Raw genomic sequence first — 27,099 nt, 5'->3', positions numbered from 1 at the left:
ACAGTAATCCAGCAAGGATAAGAAATTGTTTGTTGTCAAATAAGCAGTTCGCGAATAGAATTGTAATGTGAAAGGAAATGAAATGTTTGGGTTTTACGTCCCACGATTATGCCGGTTAGGCTAAAGGAGACGGTAGAATTGTAATATCTTTCTGACGGTCATGAAAGTGTCTGAGCAAAAGATTTTGAGGACACTTATGCAGAATAGGTGGTCGAATGTAGTATATTTGTGTATTCAAGAATCAGCAGATGGAAAATTTGAGCGCTTCAGGAGTATTGACGGTTGTTGATAGGAACTGAAGGAGAAGTCAAGATATGAGAGAGAGAGAGATCTTTGAGTTGTACGTTCCACGGTTATGCCGGTTAGGCTAAAGGAGACGGTGATGATGAGAAATGAATGAAATGGTGGAATGAAGAAAGTGGGAGGAAACGGGAGAACCTGAGAAAACCTACGAGCACGGTGTTTTCTATCACAAAGTCTACACGGTGCGAGCTGGATCGAACCAGGGACCCCACGCACCGGAGGTGAACGCTCCATCACTGAGCCATCGCACCCCCAGGAGAAGTCAAAGAGTTGGGTCTAGGTTAAAATTACCATAGTCAAAATTCCCATACTCAAGAAATGTCAAAACGCCCACACAATCGGTCATAGCCCCCACACAAATGGACGAATCACCCAAATGCACGAACGGTCATAATCCCCACAGGCACATTTGTGTGAGCATTTTGACATTTTCTGAGTGTGGGAGTTTTGGCTATGGGGATTATGACCGTTCTTGGATTTGGGAGATTTGGCAATTTGTGTGTGGGTTATGACCATTTATGTGGTCGTTTTGATATTTTCTGAGTGTGGGAGTTTTGACCTACTCCCAACACTCTTTCCTCTATGCTGGTGGTTGTGATTCTCTCAATCTCATTTGCATGCTTAAATGTGCTTAATGTTAGCCTTCTTCAATTCGCAACAATAATTATTGATACTGCTCCATTTGTATCAATTTTCCATTTACTTACCCGAGAACATATAATCTATCACAACAGTGTATTAGAGCAGACTCTCCGCGTAAGTATCTTTCCCTAACATATCGCATTTCCTTCATAGAAAGACCGAAGGACAATCCCATCCCATTTGCAAACCACCCATTTACTCTTAACCATCTGTAATATCTTATCTTCAATTACTCCATTTTCCATACTTTTTTTTTTTTTTTTTACTGATTTCGATTCTTTTATTTCTTTACAATTATTTTCCCTACACATTTTTATTCTGCATTATCAATCATTTATTATTATTATTTGAAATTACTTTTACATAATTACTTTTTCATTAATTGGTATCCTATTTTTAACCGTTTTATATTTAAAAAAATCTTCATTTGTTATTCCGTCAGCTTCTCCACTATTACCGACTCATTTATCAACCCATTAGTTTGTCTTCTTCCAGAAATCTCCATCTTGGTAGCAATATCATGTAAATGATTCACCCTAGATGCCAACATCGGGCCTACCTGAATACTTCACAGTTACTTCTTTGTTCCTTAAAATTTTCTTTACTGATGTAAGCAGAGTGAGCTAAATTGTTCTTTAAAAGTAAATGAAATGTATCATCATACTGAAGGAACTGAGTCTACTTGAGAACACTACTACACGTTTCTTTCTTGTTTTAAATAATCTTCAAGTGTGTTCAGGTAAAACAGAAACTTGGAGTTTATTTAAAGAAAATACCTGTCTTTTGAGCTCCGAACACCTGACGACTGAACTGAGCTTCGTTGTCTTCCATCGCCATCATCACTGGGAAATGGACATTTAAGAGCATCACAAAATGTTTGTGCATACATTCCTAACCTTGGCGCCTAAGGAAAGAAAAATAAAATTTGTTACAATTATTCCCTTTTAAACAGAATTTCAATATATTCTATGAATGACTGTTGACGTTCAGGATTTAAAAATGTTTTCGTTGCTATAAATAACATTTAGGCACTATACAAATAGATTCTAAGAAGAAAATTAGGAAAACCAAAAATGGATCAAAAAATTATGATTTTTGCGAATAATTAGTTTTTGGATCAGAAGCCATAACATTTTTGAACAGCCCCTAAATCGAGTTTTTGAATTTATTTTACGGAATAAGGACATCATACTGAGTTAACTGATAGTTTGGGTTTGGCTACACTATATGCAGTTCTCCAGATATAAGGCTTACAAGCAATGGCGCCGATCCTGGGGGGTCGGGGGGGAGCAAAGCTCATGTGGGCCCTTGTTGTACTTATGAATATATAATATTTGGCATAATTTGAATGCAACTTGTCTTAAAAGCCTCATATATATAGATTCTGCATCTGAATGGGCCTCCCCAAATTTACAGAGAAATAGGAGCCCTTGTCTACAAGAAAATTTTTGATTGAAATATATTGGATCTTTTGATCCAAAAATGGAAAGCATTTCAATAATAAAAACCATTTAAAAACCACAATTATTTTTATATTTAAGTTACGAAGAAAACTTCTTGTTCTAAAATGGCTGACTTCACCAATTGTGACTAGAATAGGGTTGCCATATTTAAAAAATGAAAATCCTGGACGCTACTAAATTACGAGAATCTTTGAAATGCTTAAAATGAAAAGAAACGTTATACACTAATTTACTTTCTTCCATTAGATAGAGTTGTTCATGTATTGCATAATCACATTTTTAGTCTTTTAAGTAGACCTTCCTCCTCTCTAGTTAAGCAAACGTAAGCAGATGATTTACCCCCTCCCTCTGGTAAGCAAAAAGAATTTTTTTTTTTTTCTCAGGATCTATTATGTTTCGTAGCTTTCAGAGTCTCTTTAGCTCACTCAAGGTATGATGCTTCCTTTCACACGTTATATTCTTTTTTTGAGTGGTAAATTCATTGGTGTCTATTTTTTTTTTTTTTTAAATAATTTGAACAATATATTTTTCTTTTTGAATGGTCAGCGGAAACTTACCACAAATATCGGTCAGGGATTATTGATTAAAATATTTCTGAGGCAAGATACGGATTGAAACAGAGTACTAAACCTAACAATAAGATTGAGCAGTAAAACCTTTTGTCCCTGGCCCAATGAAACGAATGCTTCGTTCAATGTCAAAGTAGTAAAATCGTGAACTTAATTAAATCAATGTTTTATGTATTCTATTTTATTTTATTTTATTTATTTATTTATTTATTTTTTTTTGAATTACCATACTCAGAAGTTGAAAAGAATAATTATGTACCTAACCCTTTGAGAAAAGCACACTACAATATTCCCTTCCTTTCTTCGCTAAAATCCGGGACATTTAAGCGTTCTGGAAAATATTTTTGGGATGCCGGGACGCAGATCTCGATTCCGTAATGGTCCCGGATTTTCCGGGACGAATGGTAACCCTAGACTAGAAGCAGAACAATTCCACTTTCAGCCATCATTTCTTTAAAATTTGAAAGTTTGAGTCAATGGTAATAAAATTTAAACTTTTGAAGAAAGTGTGGCTAAATATTCCATTTATATAGCTATGTTGCAATTATGACGGTCTCAAAACATCCGAATTCCTTAAAAGTGCAAACAGACTACATTACTCTATTATTGGGAAGCTTATTTGAGATAATTGCAGTCGCCAAAAATAAATTTATTAGTACATCATCTCATTAGTTCCATCATTTGTGTATGTCGTTTAACTTAAGACTTAGGGATACAATTACGATACGTTTCACCACATCATTCCTATTGCAAAAAAGGGAAAGATATTACCATGCTGAAATGACATGCCCATTTCATAAAGGACGGGGGTTCAACCACCTAAGCTCAAATATATTTTGTAGGACGCGCGTGATATTTGTACACATTTTAATATGGTAAGTGTTTATTTTTCGTTTGTGATTTAATAACTCTTGAACCACCCGACCGGTCTAGATGAAATTTTCAACACTGGCTTTATCATTTCACTTTAACGGTACAACATAGGGCGGGGGAGGAGGAGGGGGAGATACATAAAAATAAATAAAAATAACTCTTGAACCACTCGACCGATCTCGATCAAATTTGCACATAGATGAGGTTCAGGCCTGAGATTGTTTTTATCATTTTACTTTGACGGTGCAACCTAGCGGAGTGGGAGATACTTAAATATGATCAAAAATGACCGATATTAGTGTTGAATCCATAGTTTTCTAGGTCGCTGAGATGAACAGTGACATTTTCGATGCCATTTAAATCTAAATTGAGCCCCGCAACTTAAGGAAGGGGATATATATATACAGTGGCGGTTCCAGGATATGATCGAGGGAGGGGTTAAACCATAGTTTGCCGCTTTATCCAGTGTAAAACAGGATTGAAGTCCATTTTATCCAATGTATACCTGAGGGTCAAGGGGGGGCTATAGCCCCTATAGCCCCCTTGGATCCGCCCTTGTATATATATATATACAAATGATGGGAAATGATCAATATTAGTGCCGAATCCATAGTTTTCGGGTTCGCAAATCTTTACAGAATGTGTCCAAATGTAAGTTTTCAGTAGTGCGTTTTATACTCATTTTTCATATCTCAAGATTTCTTATAATTTCTGCCAATTATATGCAAAGACAAGCTTTTGTGTTTCCTTTCGCTAGAGAATCTACAGGTTGAATAAAGTATAAGAATTACCAAACCAGAACAACTTAGAAATTTTCATACATACCAGTTTCTGAATTGCATTCTTCTTTACTTTATATTCTTTGCAATAATTAGTTAGTTGGCAAGCTTGTGACGCGAGATTTGACGCTGGGTGTCCAAACCACACGAGTGCCCGCGGCAATGTATCTTTTGTTTCCTCCGTCACAAGGTACTCCACGCGTTGGCCTATGAAAGTAGAGAAAACACTGTTATGCCTAGGTGTTATACTAGTTTTGTAAATGTACAAATAACATTTATTAAGAATTTATTGTTTACGTTTACAAAATATTTAGAACGTCTCTTCAGATATAATCGTAGTTACCTTTTGAAACTTTATTTGTACGCCCATTACCTTATTTCCGTCTCCTGCGTAAATTATACTGAACAAAACTATTAAGAAAAAAGAACAAGTTTTTTTTAACTTAAAAAACAAAGAAAAACTTAAATTTTGATTAATTTTCATCTTTGATAGTCTAGCTTTTTGTAAAATGTGGTAATATATATATATATATATATATATATATATATATATATATATATATATATATATATATATATATATATATAGATAGATAGATAGATAGATATATAGATATATATATATATATACACTCAAACAGTAAAATTTAACCTTGTTTTACAATTTTACTTAAACTTAAATGATACCAAGTGTCTGTCAAAAACAAAATAATGATAAACGGTAGTATGAAGTTCCTATCTCTGAATACTCAGAAACAATAATATTTTCAAAACAACGCCTACCTATAAATAAGGGTGAACAATGTATAGTTAAATAAAATGATTGGAAATTGTGTATTTAACTAAACTAAACTTGCTTTGCTCTCGCTATCTAAACAAAAACAGTTTGTTATTTTACATTTTACTTCATCTTTACCTCCATAGGGCCGAGACTGACTGCCGTTTTCCACAATTGGAGACAAATTTTTGTGCTACTTTTTTCACATCAACTTTGTCTAACATTGTTTTGTGAATAGCTATGATAATAGCGTAATCGTCTATGGCAAGAGAGATCCGGGTTCTATTCCCGGCGGGAACTCATGTTCCGATTTCTCATGAAGCCGTAAACCCACGTCTCATATAGCCTCCCTGCTGAAACGGGACGCTAAACTCGATTCAATTCAGAAACACTAGGCTTAATCTAAGTATGAATGTATCTAGTTCAGAACCAACATTAAGCTGTAGGGCCATGTCTTAAATAGCCTCGGCGTTGGAAAGGAATGTGAAAAACCTGACTAATAAAATTTCGTTTCGTCTGCAATAAATGTATATTTAATCATTTAATTTGCATATAAAACATAATTAACACACACTCAAATACACACAAATTTAGTTAACAATTTTAAAAGCAACAAGAAAACAGCAGACTACAAAAACTTCCGCGCGCATATATTTTAATCACGCTCGACTCTAGCCATGGAAGGTAAATACATGGTTCTGATTGGTTGAAGTTATTCATTTTTCGCCACGTAGCATACATATAGCACAAATCGAACGTCAGTTGTCGGCCCTCGTAGCCGAGCATCCTAGCGATCGGGCTAGTAGTGATAATCGATTTTCGCGTGGGTTCAAATCCGGTCCAAGGAAAGTTTTTTTATTTTTTTAAGTTCTCATAACACTTTTATCATTAAAATAAGATGAGAACAATACTCCTTTGTCCTTGTGCGTAATATATAATGTATAAATTATAATTTTTCCACCATTTACCTAGAGATTTCTGCTTTCCTTCATCAGGGTGTAGTTAAATTTACACTGAAGTTGCATGCACCATCCCGTCGTGAAGTAATGTCACGTGGTAATTAGTCCACTGCACACACAACTTTATTGATAAAGTGATTTACTTACGTTACAAAATATAGCTGAGCGAGGGTCAGCGAGCGAAGGGGGATAGAAACCCCGCAGGTCTAGCTTTGTTCCACCTTGATCCCCATGACACTACCACGTGACATTACGTCACACTCGAGTGATGCAACTTCGATGTAAATCTAACCTCACCCGCTCCCTTGTGACCAACTTAAAACCAATTGCCAGGGTAGCACGTGAAAAAAAAATGTAAGCCTCCCGCGCTCGCTTTTGCCTTCCGCAGTGTTGATACACTCCGGTATTGCGATTAAACAGAAGTCGAACCTAGATTGTGGAAGATTGCTGAAAGTTTTATGGATACCAGTAATTCATATAAATTTTTAAGGTAGTTATTAATTTAGTTTTTTTTTGTCTCCTTCTATTTCTTAATAATATTCCTTGAAATATGATTGAATATCTAACAGGGAAAAGTGAGAAGGATTCTGAATTTAAAATAGTATCATTGCGATAAGTATGGTGTTACTACCGCTGAAACATTTTCCCTAATTTCTCTTTGGCAGGTTGTTTCAGCGAGTGAGAAGTCCACATAGCCATATGCGCGCGTCAGTTTCATGTAGGAGCTACACCGATTTGTTTCAACTGCCTTGAGACACATTTCTTGATGTCTCTCTTTGTAGTCTGTTTGATGGAAACAGAACTTTTCTTCTCCAGTTTTGAAAAATAAAATTATTTACAAATTTGATTCTATCACTATGGCTATTAACCAAACTATCGCTGGTTCTATTATTTCTATATTTTTCCATAACATGAAATGTATATTGATTTTTACTAGTACAGAAATTACAAAAATCATGTCCTTTTAATTTGAAAGGGTAGACAGCGTCTCAATGTCCCATAATTACAAGTAATGCTATTGTAGCGAACGTATATCTGTCGATTGTGGAAATCTCAATGCAGGACCTCCTAACATTTTTGAATATCGTACAAAGCATTTTCTCTCTTTGGAAATTGGTGAAACAATTTGTATTAGGCTGGTGCGAATAAAATGTCTGATGAAAACACTCACGCAGCCTGACCATCTTTAATTCTTCTGATTTTCCCTGCTTCTTCCTGTTCTAAGAACCCTCTTACATGCTTCCACTCTATGACAACTCAGAGCTGTTCTTCAGCCTAACTGTAGTCCTACGCCGTGTTAATTAGGTAATTGCATTTTACACACATTAGGTAAGTATTAACTAGTTAAGTTGCATTACATACAAAGCAAAGAAGAGTTTGGAAGACCTACCTTTTTGAAATACATCCTTCAAATTGAACGAGTTCAATTTAATACCAAAAATGGTAGTGTTTTCCCTTAAGAACGTAGTCGGAGAACGGTCCACGCCTAGAAGTGTGCCATAACGCTCTTCCACAAATAAAATAGTACCGTAATGGCCAATAGTCTTTAATTTCACCTCTTCTTGTGTTGTTAAGGCTCTTGCCTCTTTTTCTTCTAGCTCTATGCTCTTTGGAATCTTCCAAACGTGTGAAGCAACAAACCATCCGTCTGTATTTAGTTCTTCTGTGAGCTTTATCTCTACAAAATCTCCGTCAGAAACATATTCTTCGGCTTGATCGAAATTTTGTAGGAGCTCGCTTGCAATATCTTTACTGAAACATTCTATCGGAACGAATATTGCCTGCCTTTCTCCAGTCTCCAGTTTCACATCTACGAAGTATGCATTATCGAGTACTCCGCTTACAGTACCTTCGTATAGTTCACCAGGAAGCAAAGACGTGTAGGCTTTGTTCTCAAAATATAAAGGAACCGGTTCGCGCTTTATTGTTGGCTTTGTTATCAGTGGCCTATCTCCTTGATACCAAGCAACAGTGCATTCGTATTCGACTCCAGACGGGTGTCTTTCCTCAAGTTTCCTTATATCAAAATAGACTTGTGTACCATAGTTTAAAATCGAGTGAATATGGAATACTTTTGCACACGATTCTCCATTTTTGTATAATACACTTTTGTTACACAGAACTGAAAGGTTTTCGTCCTCAGTGTCATACTTAAATATTGCTTCTTCAGAATTTAAGAAACGTTGAACCAAGCCACTCAGGTTGCTTCTCTTTCCTTCTTCATTAACAGCAATGGCCTGAGTTTCTTCTAGGGTAGCTGTGTACTGTTGATGCGATTCTATTCTTGGTCTGGCACCTTTCCAAGGTGATATAGCATTATACACAACGTCACTCTGCTCAGAAGTTCGTAAGCGCTCAACACTGGAAGTCTCTTCCTCGCTTCGCGCCTGATCCTTTTGCGTAACTAACACCTTGACTGATTTATCAGACACACTGTAATTAACAATACCACCCAGATCAGATATCTCTCCTTGTTTTACGTAAAGCTGCCTTGGCAGATTTATTGTTTGTGTCAATGCGCTGGGACTCTGAGCATTATTTACACACATTGTAGTAGAGTCTGAAGGCTTTTGTGCACTTTCTAATACATTATCGCTTGCAGGAATGAAACTGTCGTTGGTTCTTTCCTCCGCACATTTCCACGCCAAATCTGCCATCCAGGTAAGAGAATCAGATTTTTTCTTGACGACCACCTTGACAATGTCTCCTATGGAAATATATTTTTCCAATTTATCCCAGAAGGAAATAACGTCTTCCGGCCGACCAGTCTTGCTGAAATCTGTGCTATTCGTGACTACGCAATAATCGGCAACCTTAGTTCGTATTGTTGTTACAAAAGAAGTGGGAGAAATGTGAGTCACAATTCCATTATAGGTTTCACCTGATGTTAGATCACACACATCTTGTGTATCAAATATATCATTTTCAGAGTTTCGCTCACCTATAGCTGGAATTTCAGGTTTATTCTCTACTAAAGCGAACTGGCTTGTTTGTCTGCTCTTATTATTCAGGACGCCATGTTTATTCAAAGTTGGAGGAGGTAAAGACCAAAATGGAGCCTCCGGTCTTACAGTACTTTCTGGTGTAGGAACACTTTGTAACGGATTTAATTCTCTTTGTTGTGGCACGTCATAAGCATAATCACCAGCTGCATCAAACTGCCTCGCTTGACTGTTCTCGCCGCACATCGAAAATGTATTATTCAGCACGCCATGTTTATTGAAAGTTGGAGGAGGTGAAGACCAAAACGGAGCCTCCGGTCTTACAGTACCTTCTGGTGTAGGAATACTTTGTAACGGATTTAATACTCTTCTTTGTTGTAGCACATCACAAGCATAATCACCACCTGCATCAAACTGTCTCGCTTGACTGCTCCCGCTGCACATTGACGAAAACGTATTATTCAGTTCTCCATGTTTATTGAAAGTTGGAGGAGGTGAAGTCCAAAACGGAGCCTCCGGTTTTGCATTATCTTCTGGTGTAGGAACACTTTGTAACGGATATAATTCTCTTTGTTGTAACACATTACGAGCACCATCACCTACTGTAGCGACCTGTTCCGTTTCTCCATTTACGCTACACACAGAAGAACAGATGCCATCCAATACTTCATGGTTATTGAAAGCTGGAGGAGGTACAGGGAAAAGACAACCCTCAGGCATTGTTGTGTTTCGTGCAGTAGGAATATATCCTAAGGGATTTACTTTTCTTGTTTGTTGTGCCACATCAAAAGCAGCACGATCTTCTTTAGAAAGGTTATTTAATGATGGTCTTCTTCCAATCCATACCAAACCTGCGATATAGAAGGTGTTATTCTCCACATTCACTTTGTATGCTTCTAACCGTACTTGAGTTCCTCTACACAAATATGTCCCCCATTCCTCGTAGGTACACTTTCGGTTATGTATATATACACAGTTGATATGAAAATACACTACGATCTTACACAGATCCCAGTAAGCTATGATTTTACCCAAGTAAAGACTTGTGCATGACATTACAGTGCCGCTTTTATTGATCAGAACGAAAGGTAGTCTTACTATTCTCTTCCTCTCATCAACCGAATAGCCCCAAAACTCTTCGTTGTCGATGCAACCATTGAATCTTGCATCGCTAGAATTACAGGTACTTTGTACGTAGTCATCAGAGTTGCTTAATACCTTTTCACTTTCATTCCAGGATGATAGTATTTTCAATGTGGATATCGTAAAGTCACTTGTTACAATGCCCTTTGAGAATTTACTAAATGTCGATGCAACCTTATTAGCAAAAGTTTCTCCAATTGAATTTCCATTGGAATTGACAGTAGTGTTTAATCCTGGTATCTCTGAAGCTAATAGATTTGCTTCCTGGGTTGTTGCTTCATTGGCATTGGTCCGATAAACACTTCTGACATTTGCTGATTCAGGAGTAGATCGTGAGAAGTCCCAAGCACCATCTAAATGCATTGAGTATGTTGAAGACGCATTTCTTAACACATGCACATTGCTGTCAAGACAAAAAGTGGGTTTTTTCCCTATCCAGACCATAGATGCGTAGAAAATCCCTTGTTTTGATCCTATCGGTCTGTATGCATCAAAATTTATTTCAGTACCGATCTTTACACTCGACACCCAATGTTCCTCTGAATCGCACTTCGATTCATTTATATACAAAACTTCTTGTGTGAAAACTGCTACAACGTCGGAGGCAAGTATTGTAGCAAATTCATAATTCACGCGGTCTACTACACGACCTTTTAGACCAAATACTTTCTTCTTTTCGACAGCAGTTGCATTGTGCTCGCGAATTATCTCCTTGACAAGAGAAATCTCTGGATGATTAATCCGTACGCTGCTAATATTTGGTTTATCTCCTATCCACAACACAGGTGCATACAATAAGGTTTCATCACCATCTTCCAATTCATGCGCATCAAAATATACTATTTTACCAGGACCAACATAAAGGTCCCAGTCCTGTGTGTTCCAACATTGTTTATTAATGAATAGATTCTTATTTAGAAAATAGACTTCAACGTTATCAGCTAAAAAGGTCATTATGCCTCCGTTTGAGTTTTTGTATGAAATAACAGCAAGTTTGTCTTTAAGAATGAAATTGTCAGTGTTAACACATTCTATCTTTGGTCGAAGTGCAGTTACATTGCAGCTGGGAGCAATCAACGTTGGTTTGGATCCTAACCACACGCGAGGAGCCACGTAGTAAAAATGGTTGAAGTCATGATCATATTGAACAAAATAGTCGAAGCCAACAGTATCTCCTGGCTGCAGTAAGTCATACAATAATGAATTTGTCTTAGCTTTCTCTCCATTGATGTACAGTGAATCTATGAAAAACACAATCTTTACATTTCTGTTTGAAATGCAAGCTGTCAATATTCCTAGAAAGGAATTGACTATCATGTGAACTTTACCGGTGACATCGTTAAAAGTAGGCGATTTTTCACAAATTCTGTTCCGACATGTTATGGACGGATTTTCCTTCCACGCTTGCACCACTTTCCATATTCGTTCATCCTTTTGATAGACTTCATTCTCTTCATGCCATTCGTATTCCCGAACATAATATACTATCCACTCCAACACATCGCCTGCAAGTTTGTACACCTTCCCTTGTACAACATCACCCTCTTTGAATCGATCCACCAGAGATCCATTTTGTTGACACAAAATACTAATCAGAACTGGCACAGATATATCGGTATTCACCACAACACCCAATGCCTTTTCCGTAGTCATAATATACTGCAGTACGATGTTATAACGTACTCTTTTTCTCAAATTTTTATATTCCCTAGGTACTCTTTTCGGCTTTTCCCCAATCCATAACAAATTAGCTCTGTAGACTAGCTCACATGAATCTATGAGGTAAGCATTGTAGAACACCTCGGCTCCATTACGTACTAATCGTGCATGGGATTGCTCATTATATTTCACACCATTTACATAGAGCTTATCAACACTAAACTTTATGGTGACAGTACTGGTACCAACGAGTGTTACTAAGTTGTTGTTCTGCCCTCTCGGCGTAAAGTTCATATGGGTAGAGTATCCCCTTAGCAACCCAAATGGACGCATTTTCGGAAGATTATCAGTTCAGCGTGGACACAAATATATGATTATACAGTTGCATCTAGTGGTATAGTGGACAATTGAAAACTGTAGTCACATTGCTGAATTCTAAAAGCAGTCGAACTATAGGATGAAATTTGTTGTCCACATCCGCAATTTGAAGCCCCAAACCACCTGTAACGCAAAAAAGAAATATTCTGGCGTTACAACAATGTATATCATTCCACTCATCAAACACATAAAAATTGAACAGATTTGATTTGATTTCATAAGTGAGTGAGTGTGTTTGAGTAGGGTTTAATGGGGACGTCAGCATTGAGGTTATTTGTCCCCGTCACAATTAATAAGACTACTTACGCACAAACTACTTCAAATAAAATTTAAAAATGAACACATAAAAACCTGAAAGAATATATAAAACAATACATTTATGAAATAAAACATATAACAGTAATAATAAACAATAAAAAGTAAGATAAAAAGATAAAATTGCAGCAACGATAAATAAAAGACTCAAGAACTAAGACACCTCAGAGACATCTGCAATCTCAGAATCGTGCATAAGGTAAGCACATGCCCAGCAAAATCGAAATTATTCCCTAATACACGACCCAGTGTAAGAGCAGTCTATGACGTTCTTTGAGGTTTGAGTATTCGGGATATTCGATAAGAATATGCGAATACTGAATGAGACAATACATTCTTCACAATAATAACGATTCAACCCATGGAACAAATAGCAATGCGTCAGGTTAGATTTCCGATACGTAGACGCGCCACGAGTACTTTATATCGATGACAGGAACTTGAGGATGACTGCCAATGTAACCAACTGAATTCGTGTCGCTGTTCGGGCGGCCATTTATTTGTAACCACTCCGTATTCTGTTCGCTGTCCTTGGCTCGTGGTATTACCAATAAGTATACTCCTGATACTTTAACTTACCTGGACAGGACGACGAAGACCTCTCCAAGAAAGATTACAAACTGTTTCCCAAAAATGCTCGTCGGTCTCAATAATGAGATGAGCATTAGGCGCCAAGAGGTTCGGGTGTCTCGTCTCGAAAACCTCACGGACGATCAGACGGTCATCCAGACCATAACGCACACAAACATCACCCATACAAACAACGAAAACACACTGAATTAAATGACATTATACTTATTTATTAGAACACTAAAAAAAAAAAAAAAAAAATAGCAAAGAGGAATGGACACAACACTGAACACTGAGGATGTATATCAATTTTAGTCGCTGAAATCACGCTTTGCCCTTTTCGGGTAATATAGCCCTTTATATATATATATGATTACGATTCAGATATCACTACAAATTCTTCTCTCACACCCTTGACACACTTGGGGGGTAGCACTGGGGGAAAGTTATCTGGATCGTCCCACGATGAATCCAGTTGTTACGTTGAACAGTCCTGCAGCGTAAAGGTGAATCTTCAGCAAAGTAACGAAAAGAAGATCTCCACAGTGGAATACTGATATTGGAGGGCGCGTATATCACCTTTTAAACGCACAAGGTCTGCGGACCTGGGATTTCACTAGTTGGGGCTAGCCGTAAGAAATCGTCCTTCACCGGCTAAATAGCTTGTGCCCCTTCACAATAAGTCGTATCTGAAGCTCGACGCGACATGCGTGGGTTACGGCTTCCCGACCTGGAGTCAAACTCCTCGAGCATCCAAGCTCAAGCTACGGGTCGCAATGATCAACTAAAAGTGTTGGCTTTTCATTTCAAAAATCACTCAGTTAACTCACCTGTATGCACATACAAACAGAATATAGAAAACAATTTATGTTAATTTTAGTCAACTGCCCATAATGCACTAGACACGGCGATAACTTTGGCGTGAGAAAGTACAGATAACGGACTGCGAAAATTGTGAGGCTGGTGCCACTTTGGTTGCTGAACATCTGGTCAGCCCGTATTTCTCTAATCTATTATAATGTTTCCATAAGCGATTAACGAAAGCACTTAATTCAGTTCCCAATAACTATAGAATATATACTGTGTATATAATGAGTCAGGGAGAAACACTGAAATGGTTAGTCACTAAGAAATGTTCTCAGCAAAAGCAATGTTTTAAATATATATATGAGAAAACGATGAAAGACTTCTTTGTCCAATTGTGTGGGAAAGAAGCAATTCCCACCAAAGAAAGAACTTATGTGCGTTGCAAAATAAAGTACAAATTGAAAATAATAATCACTGTCTTTACGAAATATACAGAGTGTCCACAAAAAATCCTTCTATAACCTGGTAGCGGTTATACCAATTCCCAAGGAGCGGCTTAATTGTGTGTAGTTTATTTTCATTTGCCTGGTCCAACCTGGTTGCCAATGAGAGCGCATCAAGGTGTGGGAATATCTACAAAGGTCGGAGCGAGGAAGAATATGCTTCAATGCAACCCAGGCCACGGTAGCATGCTTGGTGGATATCAGCACGTTCGTTTCCCCGAATACCCACATGACTCGGTACCCAATAGACAACTACGACACAACCTTGTTGTTCTAGCTGATAGCATCTCAGAAGAATGTCCAATGAGGGCGTGCTTACTAAAGACATTCTGTAGGCTTAGAACTACGATCTGAGAGTCAGTGCAAACAAGCACACGACGTAACGAAAGCGTAAGCGCATGGTCGAGGGCAAGCAAGCTTAATTGCAGTTAATTCAGCAGCATATACGGAACACAGGCGATGTAAACTGAATTGTGAACTATCCCCGTCAGACAAAGACACAACCAATAGAATTCCCGTCCTTAGAACCATTCATATAGAACACATTAAAATGGAGGTTTGAACAAGGCGGCAAACTCCTTATGGTGTACCTAGGAACTAGTGTGCTGTTTGGTATGAGAAGACCAGCGTAAATCAAGTCTTGGTATATAGACGAAGCAGTCATGGTAGGACAGCACAGAAGTGAAGCAACGAGAGAGAGGACCATAGGGAATCATCAACGAGAAAACTCTTATACGAATGGATGTACTATGGGTGTATAGTGCGACGACGCGTAGCATATCGCTCGAAAATCGGCCCCCCACGGAAATAAATTCTACAGAGGTGGTCAGGAACATAGCGTTCATGGCAGAATAATTGAGGAGAAGTCTCCCAAGATCATGTGATAGTAATTGTTCATTGGCTTTAACATAAAGGCTGATAACGGGATTCGTACTGAAGACGCCAGTAGCTAATCGAATACCAGGTGATGGACTGTGTCTAGTTGTCTCAGCAGAGAAGAGCAAGGAAACGCATAAGCAGTACACCCATAGTTTAACTTGGACCGGACTAAACTACGGTACAAGCGAAGGAGAACGTACGATAAGCTCCTCATATGCGACGGGAAAGGACACGAAGGAGATTCAGAGCGCGAAGACAAGAATACTTAAGATATCGAATGTGCAGTGCCCACGGTAATCAAAGATCAAACCCAGGAAACGGACAGTAGCGACGAATGACAAACGAGTGCCATCCAGATACAAGTCCGGATCAACAATGCAAGTGCGTTGACGGCAGAAGTGGACGCACTCTGAGTTTCTCGTTTAAAAGCGAAATTCTGTTTCGTATGGCCAGCGAGCAAGACGATGTAAAGTCAGCTGAAGCTTTCAAATAATGCTGTGGACGTGTCGGGAGCGACAGTAAATAACAATGTCGTCAATATAAAGCAGGCCATAGACAGGAGCATGGATCTACAGAAGAACGTTGTTGACGGCGACAGCAAACAACGTGACGTTGAGGACACTAACTTGTGTAACTAAATTTTTTGTGACAAAGCACTCTGAAAGACTAGATCCCACACGCGCTATAAAATGTCATTCATGAAATTTACTATAAATTGAGCCAGATGCCCACGAAGACCTCAGTGATGTAATCGGTTTAAGATACCTAACGCTAAGTGGTGTCATACGCCTTTTCTAAGTCAAAAAGATAGCAACAAGATATTCGCCGTTGAGAAAGGCGTAGAGAATTTGCCCCTCGAGATTAGCAAGATTGCTTGTAGTGGATCAGAAGGAACGAAATCCACTTCGATATTTGCTCAAGAGTGAGTGAGTTTCCAAACAACGCACTAAGCGCTTATTAATCATGCGTTCAAAGAGCTTACAAACACAATTCGTACAAAACTTGCACCGCAACTTCTTCCGGGCGAGAAAAGATGTTAACAAGCCGAGAATAGATGGAATCGAAGACACGAATGACCACGTCGTCATCTCTGCGAACAGTATCAAGCTTAACACATCTATAAGTAGTATACCCAGAAAAAAGAGAGGACTGGGTAAGCTTGAAATGTGTTTCTTGCAAACAGACAAAGACTGGGGAGCTGTCAAAGTAAAGTTGTGCCAATTCCTCATGGTGATTACTGAAGCCATTGAGGTTCCATTGAAGAAGCGAAATAGTGGAACAGTTCAACGTTTTAGGGAAACTTTCTCACGGGCTCCACCTCCACCTACAGTCTACTATATAGCCAGGAGTTCGTCTTCCACCATGTCAGATTTCAGCGAAACTGCAGGTGTCTTATGAACATGTGTAGATTTTGTTTTCTTCGGAGAGAGAAACGTATAATTGAGACGGCGTATATACTGGCTAAGCTTGAGGCCAGTGAAATAAGGTGAATAGGCAACAGGTTGGAGTACACCGAAGACCTTCACTAACCGAATAACGTGGGCTGTTGGAAGGTTCGTTTGTCGATGCAACTGGGGTCTCTGAGGCACAACGATTCTCAGGAAGAAGGTTTGCTTGGGAGGAAACGCCGAATGTCTGGGTTGCCACATATTTCCCAGAAGTAGTTGCAAAAGTAGCAAAGGAAACAGAAAGCGAGGAAGGAATGCTTTCTTTTAAGCGACGCTTAGCATCGGCAGCAGAGATCTTGTGAACAACAATTAGTTCTCTGCTACGTTTCTCACGTTAAAAGGCTGGACAGTTTCGAGACCAAAGCAGAAGTTCACCATTGCAGTTGACACAAAAGGGTTTGGTTGGCTATTTTGGCCATAATTAGCACAAAAGCAGCAGTCGCATTGCACGACATATATATTGTCCCCTCTAATATTTATCTGTGTAATTAGCTTACATCTGAAAGTTTCTAATCTGATTATAGAAGAAGAAGAAAAATGTATTTGCTTCCATTCATCATTTCTTTTAGTTCATGTTTGGAAAACAAGGTGATAAGAAGTCTTGGCAGCGCACCGCAAGGGGTAATTAGGCAAACAGTGCTTGATTTTTGTGATTCGAGAATTCCCTACGGTAAGGTGTGTTTTGGAAGAAGTTGAAAACCGATGTAAATGATTTTCTAGGTATGAGCGAGACATCTCTTTGTCGGCATATTAAGTAAATCGACAGAGAATTTAAAAAAAAAGTTAAAACAGTTTTGATGGAGAGTTTCAGGATAGAAGGCTACTTGTGAGAAATTACATTTTTCAGCAATAATGGATGGACAATATATTACACGGACGAGTCATGGTATGGGGCAAACCATTAAAAAAAAGTATGGTTGGCAAGAGTTGATGATGCCCGATACATCAAATGAAACATTCGATTACCATGGGAGGACAGTACAAGTTAATGACAAGAAGTGGAATTCGAACACCTTATTCGAGTAATTACGTATGTGTCACATTGGAAACGAAGATTGATTTCTGGAAGATGTAGACCTTGCTTTATTAGATAGAAAGAGGGTTCAGATTATCATTCAAAAAAGAACGACAAACATTATAACGAATGGTTTAGAAAAAAATGTTCACAGCTTTCCGACAAAATCAGCCTTTGTCCTTGATCAAGTTCCATATTAAATCATGATAAATCCAGAAACGAGAAACCACCCATAAGCTGGAGAAAAGCCAATATCATTGAATGGCTTTAAAATAGGGTAATGTTTCTCGCATTCCGTCAAATGCTTCATCATTTGATGACCTTACAGAGGCTGGATTAATTGAACATGGTAGACCAGGCTTTAAACTAAGGGACGTAATATACTGACAAAGAAATCAAACACTTGTGGTTGCCCGTTCCACATTGTAAATTTAACGCAATTGAACTTATCTGGGCATTCGTTAAAAATAAGGTTCTGGCAAAAAACAAAACTTTCAAAGTAGCTGATGTCTTGCAATTGTGCATTGATTCTCTGCAGAGTGTGCCTTCTGTTGTGTGGAAGAATGCAGTAGAACACGTTCGTAAGCTGGAGAATGCACATACAAATAAAGCTCTCCAGGCCCGTAGCCAGGGAGGGGCTGGAGCGGGCAACGCCCTCTCTAAAATATTTTTTGCCCGCTCTAAAATATTTTTTCCGTTCTGAAAAGGACGTTGTCCAGAATTTTCAAATTGTTTCAGCAAATCCCAAATAGGAAAATCTTGTGATTTTATTTAGTAAATAAAATTGAACTTAGCGCGCATTTACTACTACTAACAAATGAAACTGAACGTGGCGTATATTTCTACGAAAAACAACAGTTATTCTTATTACTAGATATACTCAATAATCTCCCATGTATTACTTTTCCTCGTTCCAAGAGTTTGAAGAATCACAACCACGACAAGCATTCAAGGCGTTGGACAAGATGCCCTTCCAAAGAATACCCATATAAAAATTGACCCGAAAACAAGCTATGTTAGATGAATATGAGTACCTGGCTTGTGCATATGTAACATTGCAGGTAAAAAACATTTGTTTTGCCGACTTGACAGTACATATCCCACGTGTGAATGTAATTAACGTGTAAAAAATGCAACATGTCCATGTTCCTTACAGTGCAAGGAAAACGCGTGTCTCATAAAATATGAAACTGGTACCGAAACTGTGATGTCTGGAGAAAACGTACATGCGTCTCTAGAATAGTCAGACACAAAAAAAATCAGTGGGGAATTCGGAAGTTTTGTTTATTGTAAAAGCGGCAACAATGCTGTTTTTCACGTGATTTGAGTCTTTGCGGGGAGCACTCACGAAAATAAATCAATGATTGTAAAATGTTTCTAAATAGCAGTTTGTATCGGCTCACTTTGTGTTTTCTGAGTGGGCTCGAACCATTTGTTTCACGATTTGTTTACAAATATACGGAATGAAGAGAACGTTAATTCTTTATATGCACTCAGAGAAAAAAGTCAAGACGGCAGCACAACACCGAACCTATTATTTTAAAAAGATTTTGTCACACACCATTATAATTGCGCGCAATAATAAGTAGCAGAGTGTTTAGCGAATTTCCAGAAGGAAACAAAAACAGTAGAAAATGAACTACAGGCAAATGTATATACCTCGCCAGACGTTTCCAATTACTCTACTGACTATTATAACGCCATAAATATGAAGCAGGCATCCATCAAGTCATTTTTTGGTGCAAAAGTTATCGAAAATGAAACTAATTCAGAAACAGGATCATCTGTATCAACATGTGTAGAAGGTCAAGAAGAAACTAAACGTCAAACATCTCATTTCCACCATGTTGGTGTTGATTTCCACCATGTATCAACCTTGGCGATACAAAACCCGCTCAGCCGCATCTTGCAAATTTTCCAGGTTCCAGCATTTCTGGTTCAATTCGACGATTTCGTCCAATATGGTACAAAACGTGGGATTGGCTCGAGTATTCTGTTATGTTAGATGCTGCCTTTTGCTTCCCATGCTGGAAATATCCGTCAAGAAACAATGATCCCTCATTTGTGCAGAATGGTTTCAGAGACTGGAAGCATGCAACCGAGAAAAATAAGGAATTTTCTCGTCACGCCAATTCTGAAACTCATAGGCACGCTGTGGCTTGCTACTTGGAGCAACAGAAACGTGAGAACTCGGGCGAAACGGTCATGAAGAAGGTGTGTAGTGATGTAATTATGAATAATAGGTACTATGTGAAAAATGTGATGAAAGTTATTCAATTCTTGGCTGTAAATCAGTTGTCCTTTAGAGGAGATTCTGGGTGTGAGCAACTCGGAAAACAATCAAGTGGTTTGTTCTTAAATTTGTTTGAATTTAATATTCGTAAAGATCCGAAATTAGAATAAATTTTCAAAACTATCCCTGCGAATGCAACATACACTAGTTCGGATATTCAGAATGAGATAATTCATTTCATGGCAAAATCTGTTAAGAGGAAAATAGTAAATGAAACAAACGAAAGTATATTTTGTTCATTACTTGCAGATAAAACCAGAGACAAGCAACGAATCGAGGTTTGTCTGTCGCAGTTAGGTACCTTGTGAATTTTAAAGCGTAAGAAAGATGCGTAGCTATACTGAAGTTGGACAAACAAGACGCTGCCAGCATTAAGAACGCCATTTTAGATTGTTTAAGAAAAGTAGAATTCAAAACCGACACGATAATAGCACAGTGCAGTGGAGCACCTGTCATGAGTAGACAGAAAAATGGAGTGCAAGCTCTTTTGTCTGAGGATTTGAAGAGGAACATTTTGTTTGATCACTGTTTCAACCACCAATTACATTTAGTTATTTGTAGAGCCATTGACACAATTCCTGAACTGAAAGAGTTCTTTGATATTTGTCAACAACTATATTACTTTTTCAGAAAAGGACGCGTTGCAGCAGATTACGCAGGAAGGAGTTTAAAGCGATTTTTGGAACAACGTTGGACTGGACATCTTGACACAGTGACTGACGGCAGGTTTCACATATTAAGTGCACTGATGGCAATTCAAACTTCCCGGGAAGAACACGCCTCAATGAAAGTTGAAGCTACCGGTGTACTACATCAGATCTCCACTAAGACTTTGTTTCCTTACTGAGCTCATGTTCAGGGTTCTTCGATATCTAAAACCGACAAACGCACTGATACAAAGAAGAGATTTGAACATTGATGCCGCTGTGAAGTTAATAGGATCGGTAACGGAATAGCTCAGGTCTTGCCGGCAAGACGAAGGAATATTTGAAAATATCCTTCACGATGCAATGAAGGCATATGCCTTAAACACTTCGATTCAGCAGCCATTGAAACGCAAATGCACACTCCCCAGTCGCTTAGCTGATTCGGTTGTTGATTTGGAAGGCATAAATTTGGAGAAGGGAAAGGAAGACGAGAAGGAGCTGAAAAGATTATTCTGCGAAGTTTTCGATATCTCCGTCGAAGAAATTCGGAGCAGATTCAGTGAGACAGGGACAGCTGTTATTGGTGCCATTCACCACTTACTGAGCGAGAAAAGAAGTGAAAAAAATTTGAAACCTCTCTGTGATGTTGTAAAGTACAAAGACCTGCATTGCAAAATGCTTCAGAATTTGAAGCAGGAAATAGATCTAGCAAATCGACTGATCAACAAGACATCATCTCTGGAAGAGCTCACAAAACAAATTGGAAAATATGGCGAGGCTTTCCCGGACCTAAAGATGCTTACAGAAGCTGCTCTAATTATTCTGTCTTCTACGTCCACGGTCGAAAACTGCTTCTTATATCTGACAGCTCTCCTTCGACCTCAACGTCTGTCTATGGGACATGAAAGAAAATCGGACCTCGTTCTCTTGGCTTACAACAAAGATATTTTGCGTGCACTAGATCTAGACCAGCTTGTAATTGAATTTGCGAAGTGCTCACGTAAACTCCGTTTGATGTAATTACTTACATGAGGACTTCAAAAAAATATTTATTTTACTTGTGAAGGTTGTTTCTTAATTTTTATACATAAAAATATTCCATAATCTACTTGTAATAAAAGTATTGTAGTTCCAAAATACTATAACTTAGATAACAGTTAATAAATGTTCCTAAAATAAATTATTATTTTTTACTTTTAGTACTACTTAGTGTATTAAAATATATATTGAATTATATACCATCATTTTAACAAAAAAAATGTTAATGATGATATTTGATAATCGTGAATTTGGTACTGTAATATTTATCAGCATAATAAAGTGTTTCAACTTTCTTATAGATTCTATAAATAATAAATAAATATATAAATAAACATATATATATATATATATATATTAGAGAGAGAAAGAGTTTTTGTGTTCCTTGAGGTCCATGGCATTGCCCCTTCAGTATTCATCATTGCCCGCCCTAAGCAATCAGGCTGGCTACGGGCCTGAAGCTCTCTATCTTGAGGTACGAATGGAGCCATTGTTAATAAGTGTCCAGGAAGATAGCAGCAACAGCGATGAGTAAACAGGTGATGAAAGCGAATGAGGTAAGTAGATTAATAGAGTTTTGGATGTATTACTTCAACATGTTTTATTTCGATGTTACATTCAGATATGTACATCCATTGTTGTTACTTTTAAGATTTGAAAGATTATGAAATCTTAAATACTTTTTTTTTCTATTACATTCTTATGCAGTAGGCTCCGCGGTGCAAACTTCCTTAACGCGACAACACAGTACGAGATGATCTGTACAGCGTTCCAGCAGTTCCAGTTACTGTATACTGTTTCTTCATATAAGCGCGGGAAATTGAAAGGCTGGGCTGCAACATGTCTCTCCGCTTACCACACAGAATATGTTAGAGTAAACATTCTAGAAATAACGTCACATCAACCAAAAAAAAAAAAAAAATCTTAAAACATTATCTCATTTCCAAATCTCGATTCGAAGTCATAAATCCAAAATAGATGAATAGTGAACATCATAATCTTATTGTTTCTTTTTATTTTTCTGCCTTTTCGCTATAAAAGTGTTTATCCGGTTTGCCATACAGACCAGACTGTCACCTAATCAGGCCTAAAGTCACGTTGCGTGCTAAATCGAGTCTGGAAATTACAAATTTATACGTGATATTTCAAGCGCGTAACCACCGCTTGGAGCGCCCTGCGTAATTCGAAGAACATGCATATATTTTATTATTAATTTTACTCAACTTGACTTTTGACAATATCCATTATCTTACGCGCTATACATCGTTTTTAAGCTCTTCATTACGTCTTTGCAATAAGCTTTATTGCTTTATTTGCCATCTCCTTATTATAGTTTTTTTAGATATGTGGACGACTTAATTTATTTTTTCATTGATTTTCTATTGACATTAATGTTTATGTTTCGTAATTTTTTTCACTATGTTCCATCCATTTTAGGAGAATTTCTTTTTTTGAACGTAGAATCTACATAGTCTGTTCTACATTTGAGCTGAATTTCAGTCATCTACCTTTTTTAGTATCTGAGATAAGTGGAGAAATTATTTGTTTTTCATTGATTTTCCATTGACATTAATGTTCAGGTTTCGTGCTTTTTTTTTTTTTTTTTTTTTTTGACTATGTTCCATTCATTAGAATGGAACTTAGAATGGGACAGCTTACTTTTAGAATATAGAATTTGCATAGTCTCTTCTATGTTTAAGCTGCATTTCAGCCATCTCCCTCCTCTGATCTTTGAGAAAAATGCAGGAATTATTTGTTTTCCGTAGAAATTAATGTTAATATTTCGTGCTTTTCGACTATGTTCCATCTATTTTAGGACAATTTGCTTTTGGAATATAGAATCTACATATCTCTTCTACATTTGAGCTGAATTTCAGCCACTCCCTCGCTTAGTTTTTGACATAACTGGAGGAATTATTTGTTTTTGATTGATTTTCCATTGACATTAATGGTCAAGTTTCGTGCTTTTTTGACTACGTTCCACCCATTTGAGGACAAATTGCTTTTGGAATATAGAATCTACATATCTCTTCTACATTTGAGCTGAATTTCACCCATCTTCCCCAAAGTCTGTTCACATCATTGTAACCGGATAGGCCCTTTCATGTCTGAACAGTTTCGATTATTTTTTATACTTCATTTTCTAACCTAACTCGACTCTAGCCTAAGCTAAGCTGCTTGCGAATAAGTACGCTGTCTTGCCAACTTCTGTCAGGAAATCGGTGATTGCAACAAATGCGGAGAATGCAGAGTTAGCGGAGAGCTATGCGCAAGCTTGTAATCTATTTTGGTCCACTTTTTGACTCAGATTCAGTTTACCTACAGAAGTAGTGGCCTGGACCAATCGATTCCTCGAATCAAAATCTCCAGGTATGTGTGAAAAAAATTTGAGGAAAAAATTACCCAGGTAAATCCGGTTTATCCCAGGCACTTACTGTGTGTTAGGAGAAGTGTTTGAATGCTTTTCTAAATTCTACCAATGAACAATCAAATCATTGTTGACGTTCAATTAGTAATTATATTCCCACAAAAGTTTACCTTTCAGCTGCATCTGCGGTCTGAGAAGAATTGTATATACCCTTATTTGGAAGCACTATCATTTACACTTCTTTTTCATATCTTTTGTGAATGAGACAATTTATCAACAGGATTCTTTTTTGTAAGTGTTTCAACACCAAACTTATAGCCAGCAATATGAACAATGAAATAGAGGTAATATACTAAAATTCTGCATAATTTCAAATCTATTATTCAAACATTGTAAATGCTACACACGAATACAATCTGAAAACTACATATAAGACGAAGGAAAATTTGAATCCACCTCCAAAAGCACGGGAGACGAAGCAGACAAGTAATTGGTACATTTTTTACGTTCCATTATCATCATCGATATCATTAAAGCCAGACAAAACTAAAAAGTTCATAGCTGTATCAAGGAAATTTAAATCTTTAAACACAATAAATACTCATTGGATTTATTGAAATTAATGGATTTGACAGTGATTTATTCCCATTCTTTTCTTTTTCTTTCCTAATCTCAATTGAGGTTTTAGATCTTCAGACGCAGACCTAGTACCAGTTACCTATATAACTAACTTCTTTCATAATGAAACTTAGCTTCTGATTTTCTTTAAAATTAAAAAATAAACTTACTATTTCTGATTGTAATTCGTTAAGAATAACAAGGTAAGGTCGATCCCAAGTTGAAAGTATGCATATACGCATAATTTGATATTAAAACAATTTTCCACTATAACTTTTCTAAAACTTATAATGCTACCATAGTTTACGAAAACATAAATCTGTAAAGCATAAATTTGTCAGAAGAAGTTGACAACATTGATTGAAGACGGTTGTTTTGTTTTAAGTGCTCTTCAATATTTAATTGTATCAGGAGTATTTTTATTTTGTAGAACAGTTTTAATGATGCGGAATCATGTATGAATATTTGATGAGTAGCACTAACGTAAAGAGCCGTGTGCTTAAACATGGAATAATAGATCGAATATATATTAAAGAAAAAGTGACTGACTTGATGAAACTAAACGAATTACATATTATTTACATGCGCGCCGACTACGTGGGTCCTTCGGGTCTCCAGCACCCACACAAATAATCTTGTGGGTGCGCCGCACCCATAAGATTTTTAGTTTGATAGAAACAAAATAAAATAAATATTTCTCACTTGCCATTATCAAGACATAATAAGCAATTAAGACATTGAGATGGGAGTTAACATATCTAACCTCTAAAACATAATTGTTTGTTTCAAATGTGTTTGTGGAAAGGTAACCAAGCAACACACTGCCCCCTTCCTTGCTTGGCTCTGGCCTAGTCAAAAGCAGTCCCCACAATAAACATCGGAATTATATTGTGAATAGAATCGAGACAGCCCTTTATGATACTTCATAAAAGATTTTAACTAAAAGGAAATCAATCAAAATTAACGAGATCACTGAAAATATATAACACGACCCACCATTGATATGCACCCACATAAATTTTGGAAAGTCGGTGCCATTGATTATTTATATTAAGAACTTTTCATATTAATTGTGTGGGACTGTAAAACATTTTGTAGAATTGAGTTTAGACAACTGTAGGCCTAAAGGGATTTACTACATACGAGGTATTACATGGTGAAATCCGTTGTTATGCAATTTGCGTAAAATTAAATTAACTCTTTAGTCGTTATTAATCTGTATTCCAAATTAGCTGCAAAAAGAGTAACAACCCCGCTCTCTGAAAAATAGGAACAGTGATACCAGTTCATTAAACAAAATTTACTGTTGCAATACAATTCTGTGAAAACGTTCGACCAGTGTAAATACTCTAAAATTCAGTGAGATAAATGCCACTGCCCTGTGTGTGGGAATCAGGTGAAGAAAAGTGAAGGGGAATTAAATTGTAAAGGTATGTGTAACGATTGATTTCATCAGAATTGTGTTAAAATATCGAAGGGAGAATATGACAAATTGCTCGAAGACTCTCGTGCTCGGTGGAGTTCTGACTGGGAGGACTGCAACATGAGAGGTAGCTTGAAAAAACAGTTTCTTCAAATCAAAGAACAGTTAGATGCATTAAGGAAAGAGTTCTCAGATAACTTCAGAGAACTATCTAATGACTACAGCAGACTGGAAACGAAATTGGACCCAATGGTTAAAGAAAATGGAAACATACGAAAGGCAATGCAATTCAAAGACGTTGCCTTCGAAGATATCCGGAAAGATATAAAAAGAATTGAAGAAAGGAAATAATGAGTGTTGAAATAACAGTGCAAATAATAAAGTACTAGAAGTTGAGTTGATTTTGAGTTTAACGTCCCTTTCAGCGGCGAGGCTATATGAGACGGGACCTACTGATTAACGTGGAATCCGAACCACATGAGCTGCCGCCAAAGTACTAGAAGTGTTTAACCAATATCAAAGAAGGAATAACCTTTAGATTCATGGTGTTCCAGAGGATGGTGAAAGTCTTTACATGATCATAATAAATGTTGGCAAAACATTGGGGGTAACGATAACAGAACAGGACTCAGATATAGTGTATCGTATTCCAACTCGAAAAGAAGAATGCGAAAAGCCTATCATTGT

At 37.4% G+C, this 27,099-nt stretch overlaps 1 protein-coding gene across 4 annotated transcripts in view; it reads right to left on the bottom strand.

The window, feature by feature from the left end:
- Positions 1-27,099, bottom strand: part of LOC145690787 (uncharacterized) — a 105,491-nt gene that overhangs the window by 45,641 nt on the left and 32,751 nt on the right. For 3 of the 4 annotated variants that reach the window (XM_081766055.1, XM_081766058.1, XM_081766056.1), the window contains exons 4-6: positions 7,757-12,611; positions 4,676-4,836; positions 1,722-1,849 (exon numbers count right to left, since the gene is read on the bottom strand). In XM_081766055.1, coding sequence (XP_081622181.1) covers positions 1,722-1,849; positions 4,676-4,836; positions 7,757-12,443 — 4,976 coding nt within the window. In that variant the 5' untranslated portion in view covers positions 12,444-12,611. Of the gene's footprint in view, positions 1-1,721; positions 1,850-4,675; positions 4,837-7,756; positions 12,612-24,827; positions 25,005-27,099 lie in introns of those variants that run through there. The other variant, XM_081766057.1, reaches the window with a different exon arrangement.

This window comes from Thermobia domestica, chromosome 7, assembly GCF_964235325.1.
Source record: "Thermobia domestica chromosome 7, izTheDome1.hap1.1, whole genome shotgun sequence".
NCBI classification, from domain to species: domain Eukaryota; kingdom Metazoa; phylum Arthropoda; class Insecta; order Zygentoma; family Lepismatidae; genus Thermobia; species Thermobia domestica.
Note: the sequence above shows the minus strand (reverse complement) of the source record. Positions and strands in the feature narration are given on the sequence as shown.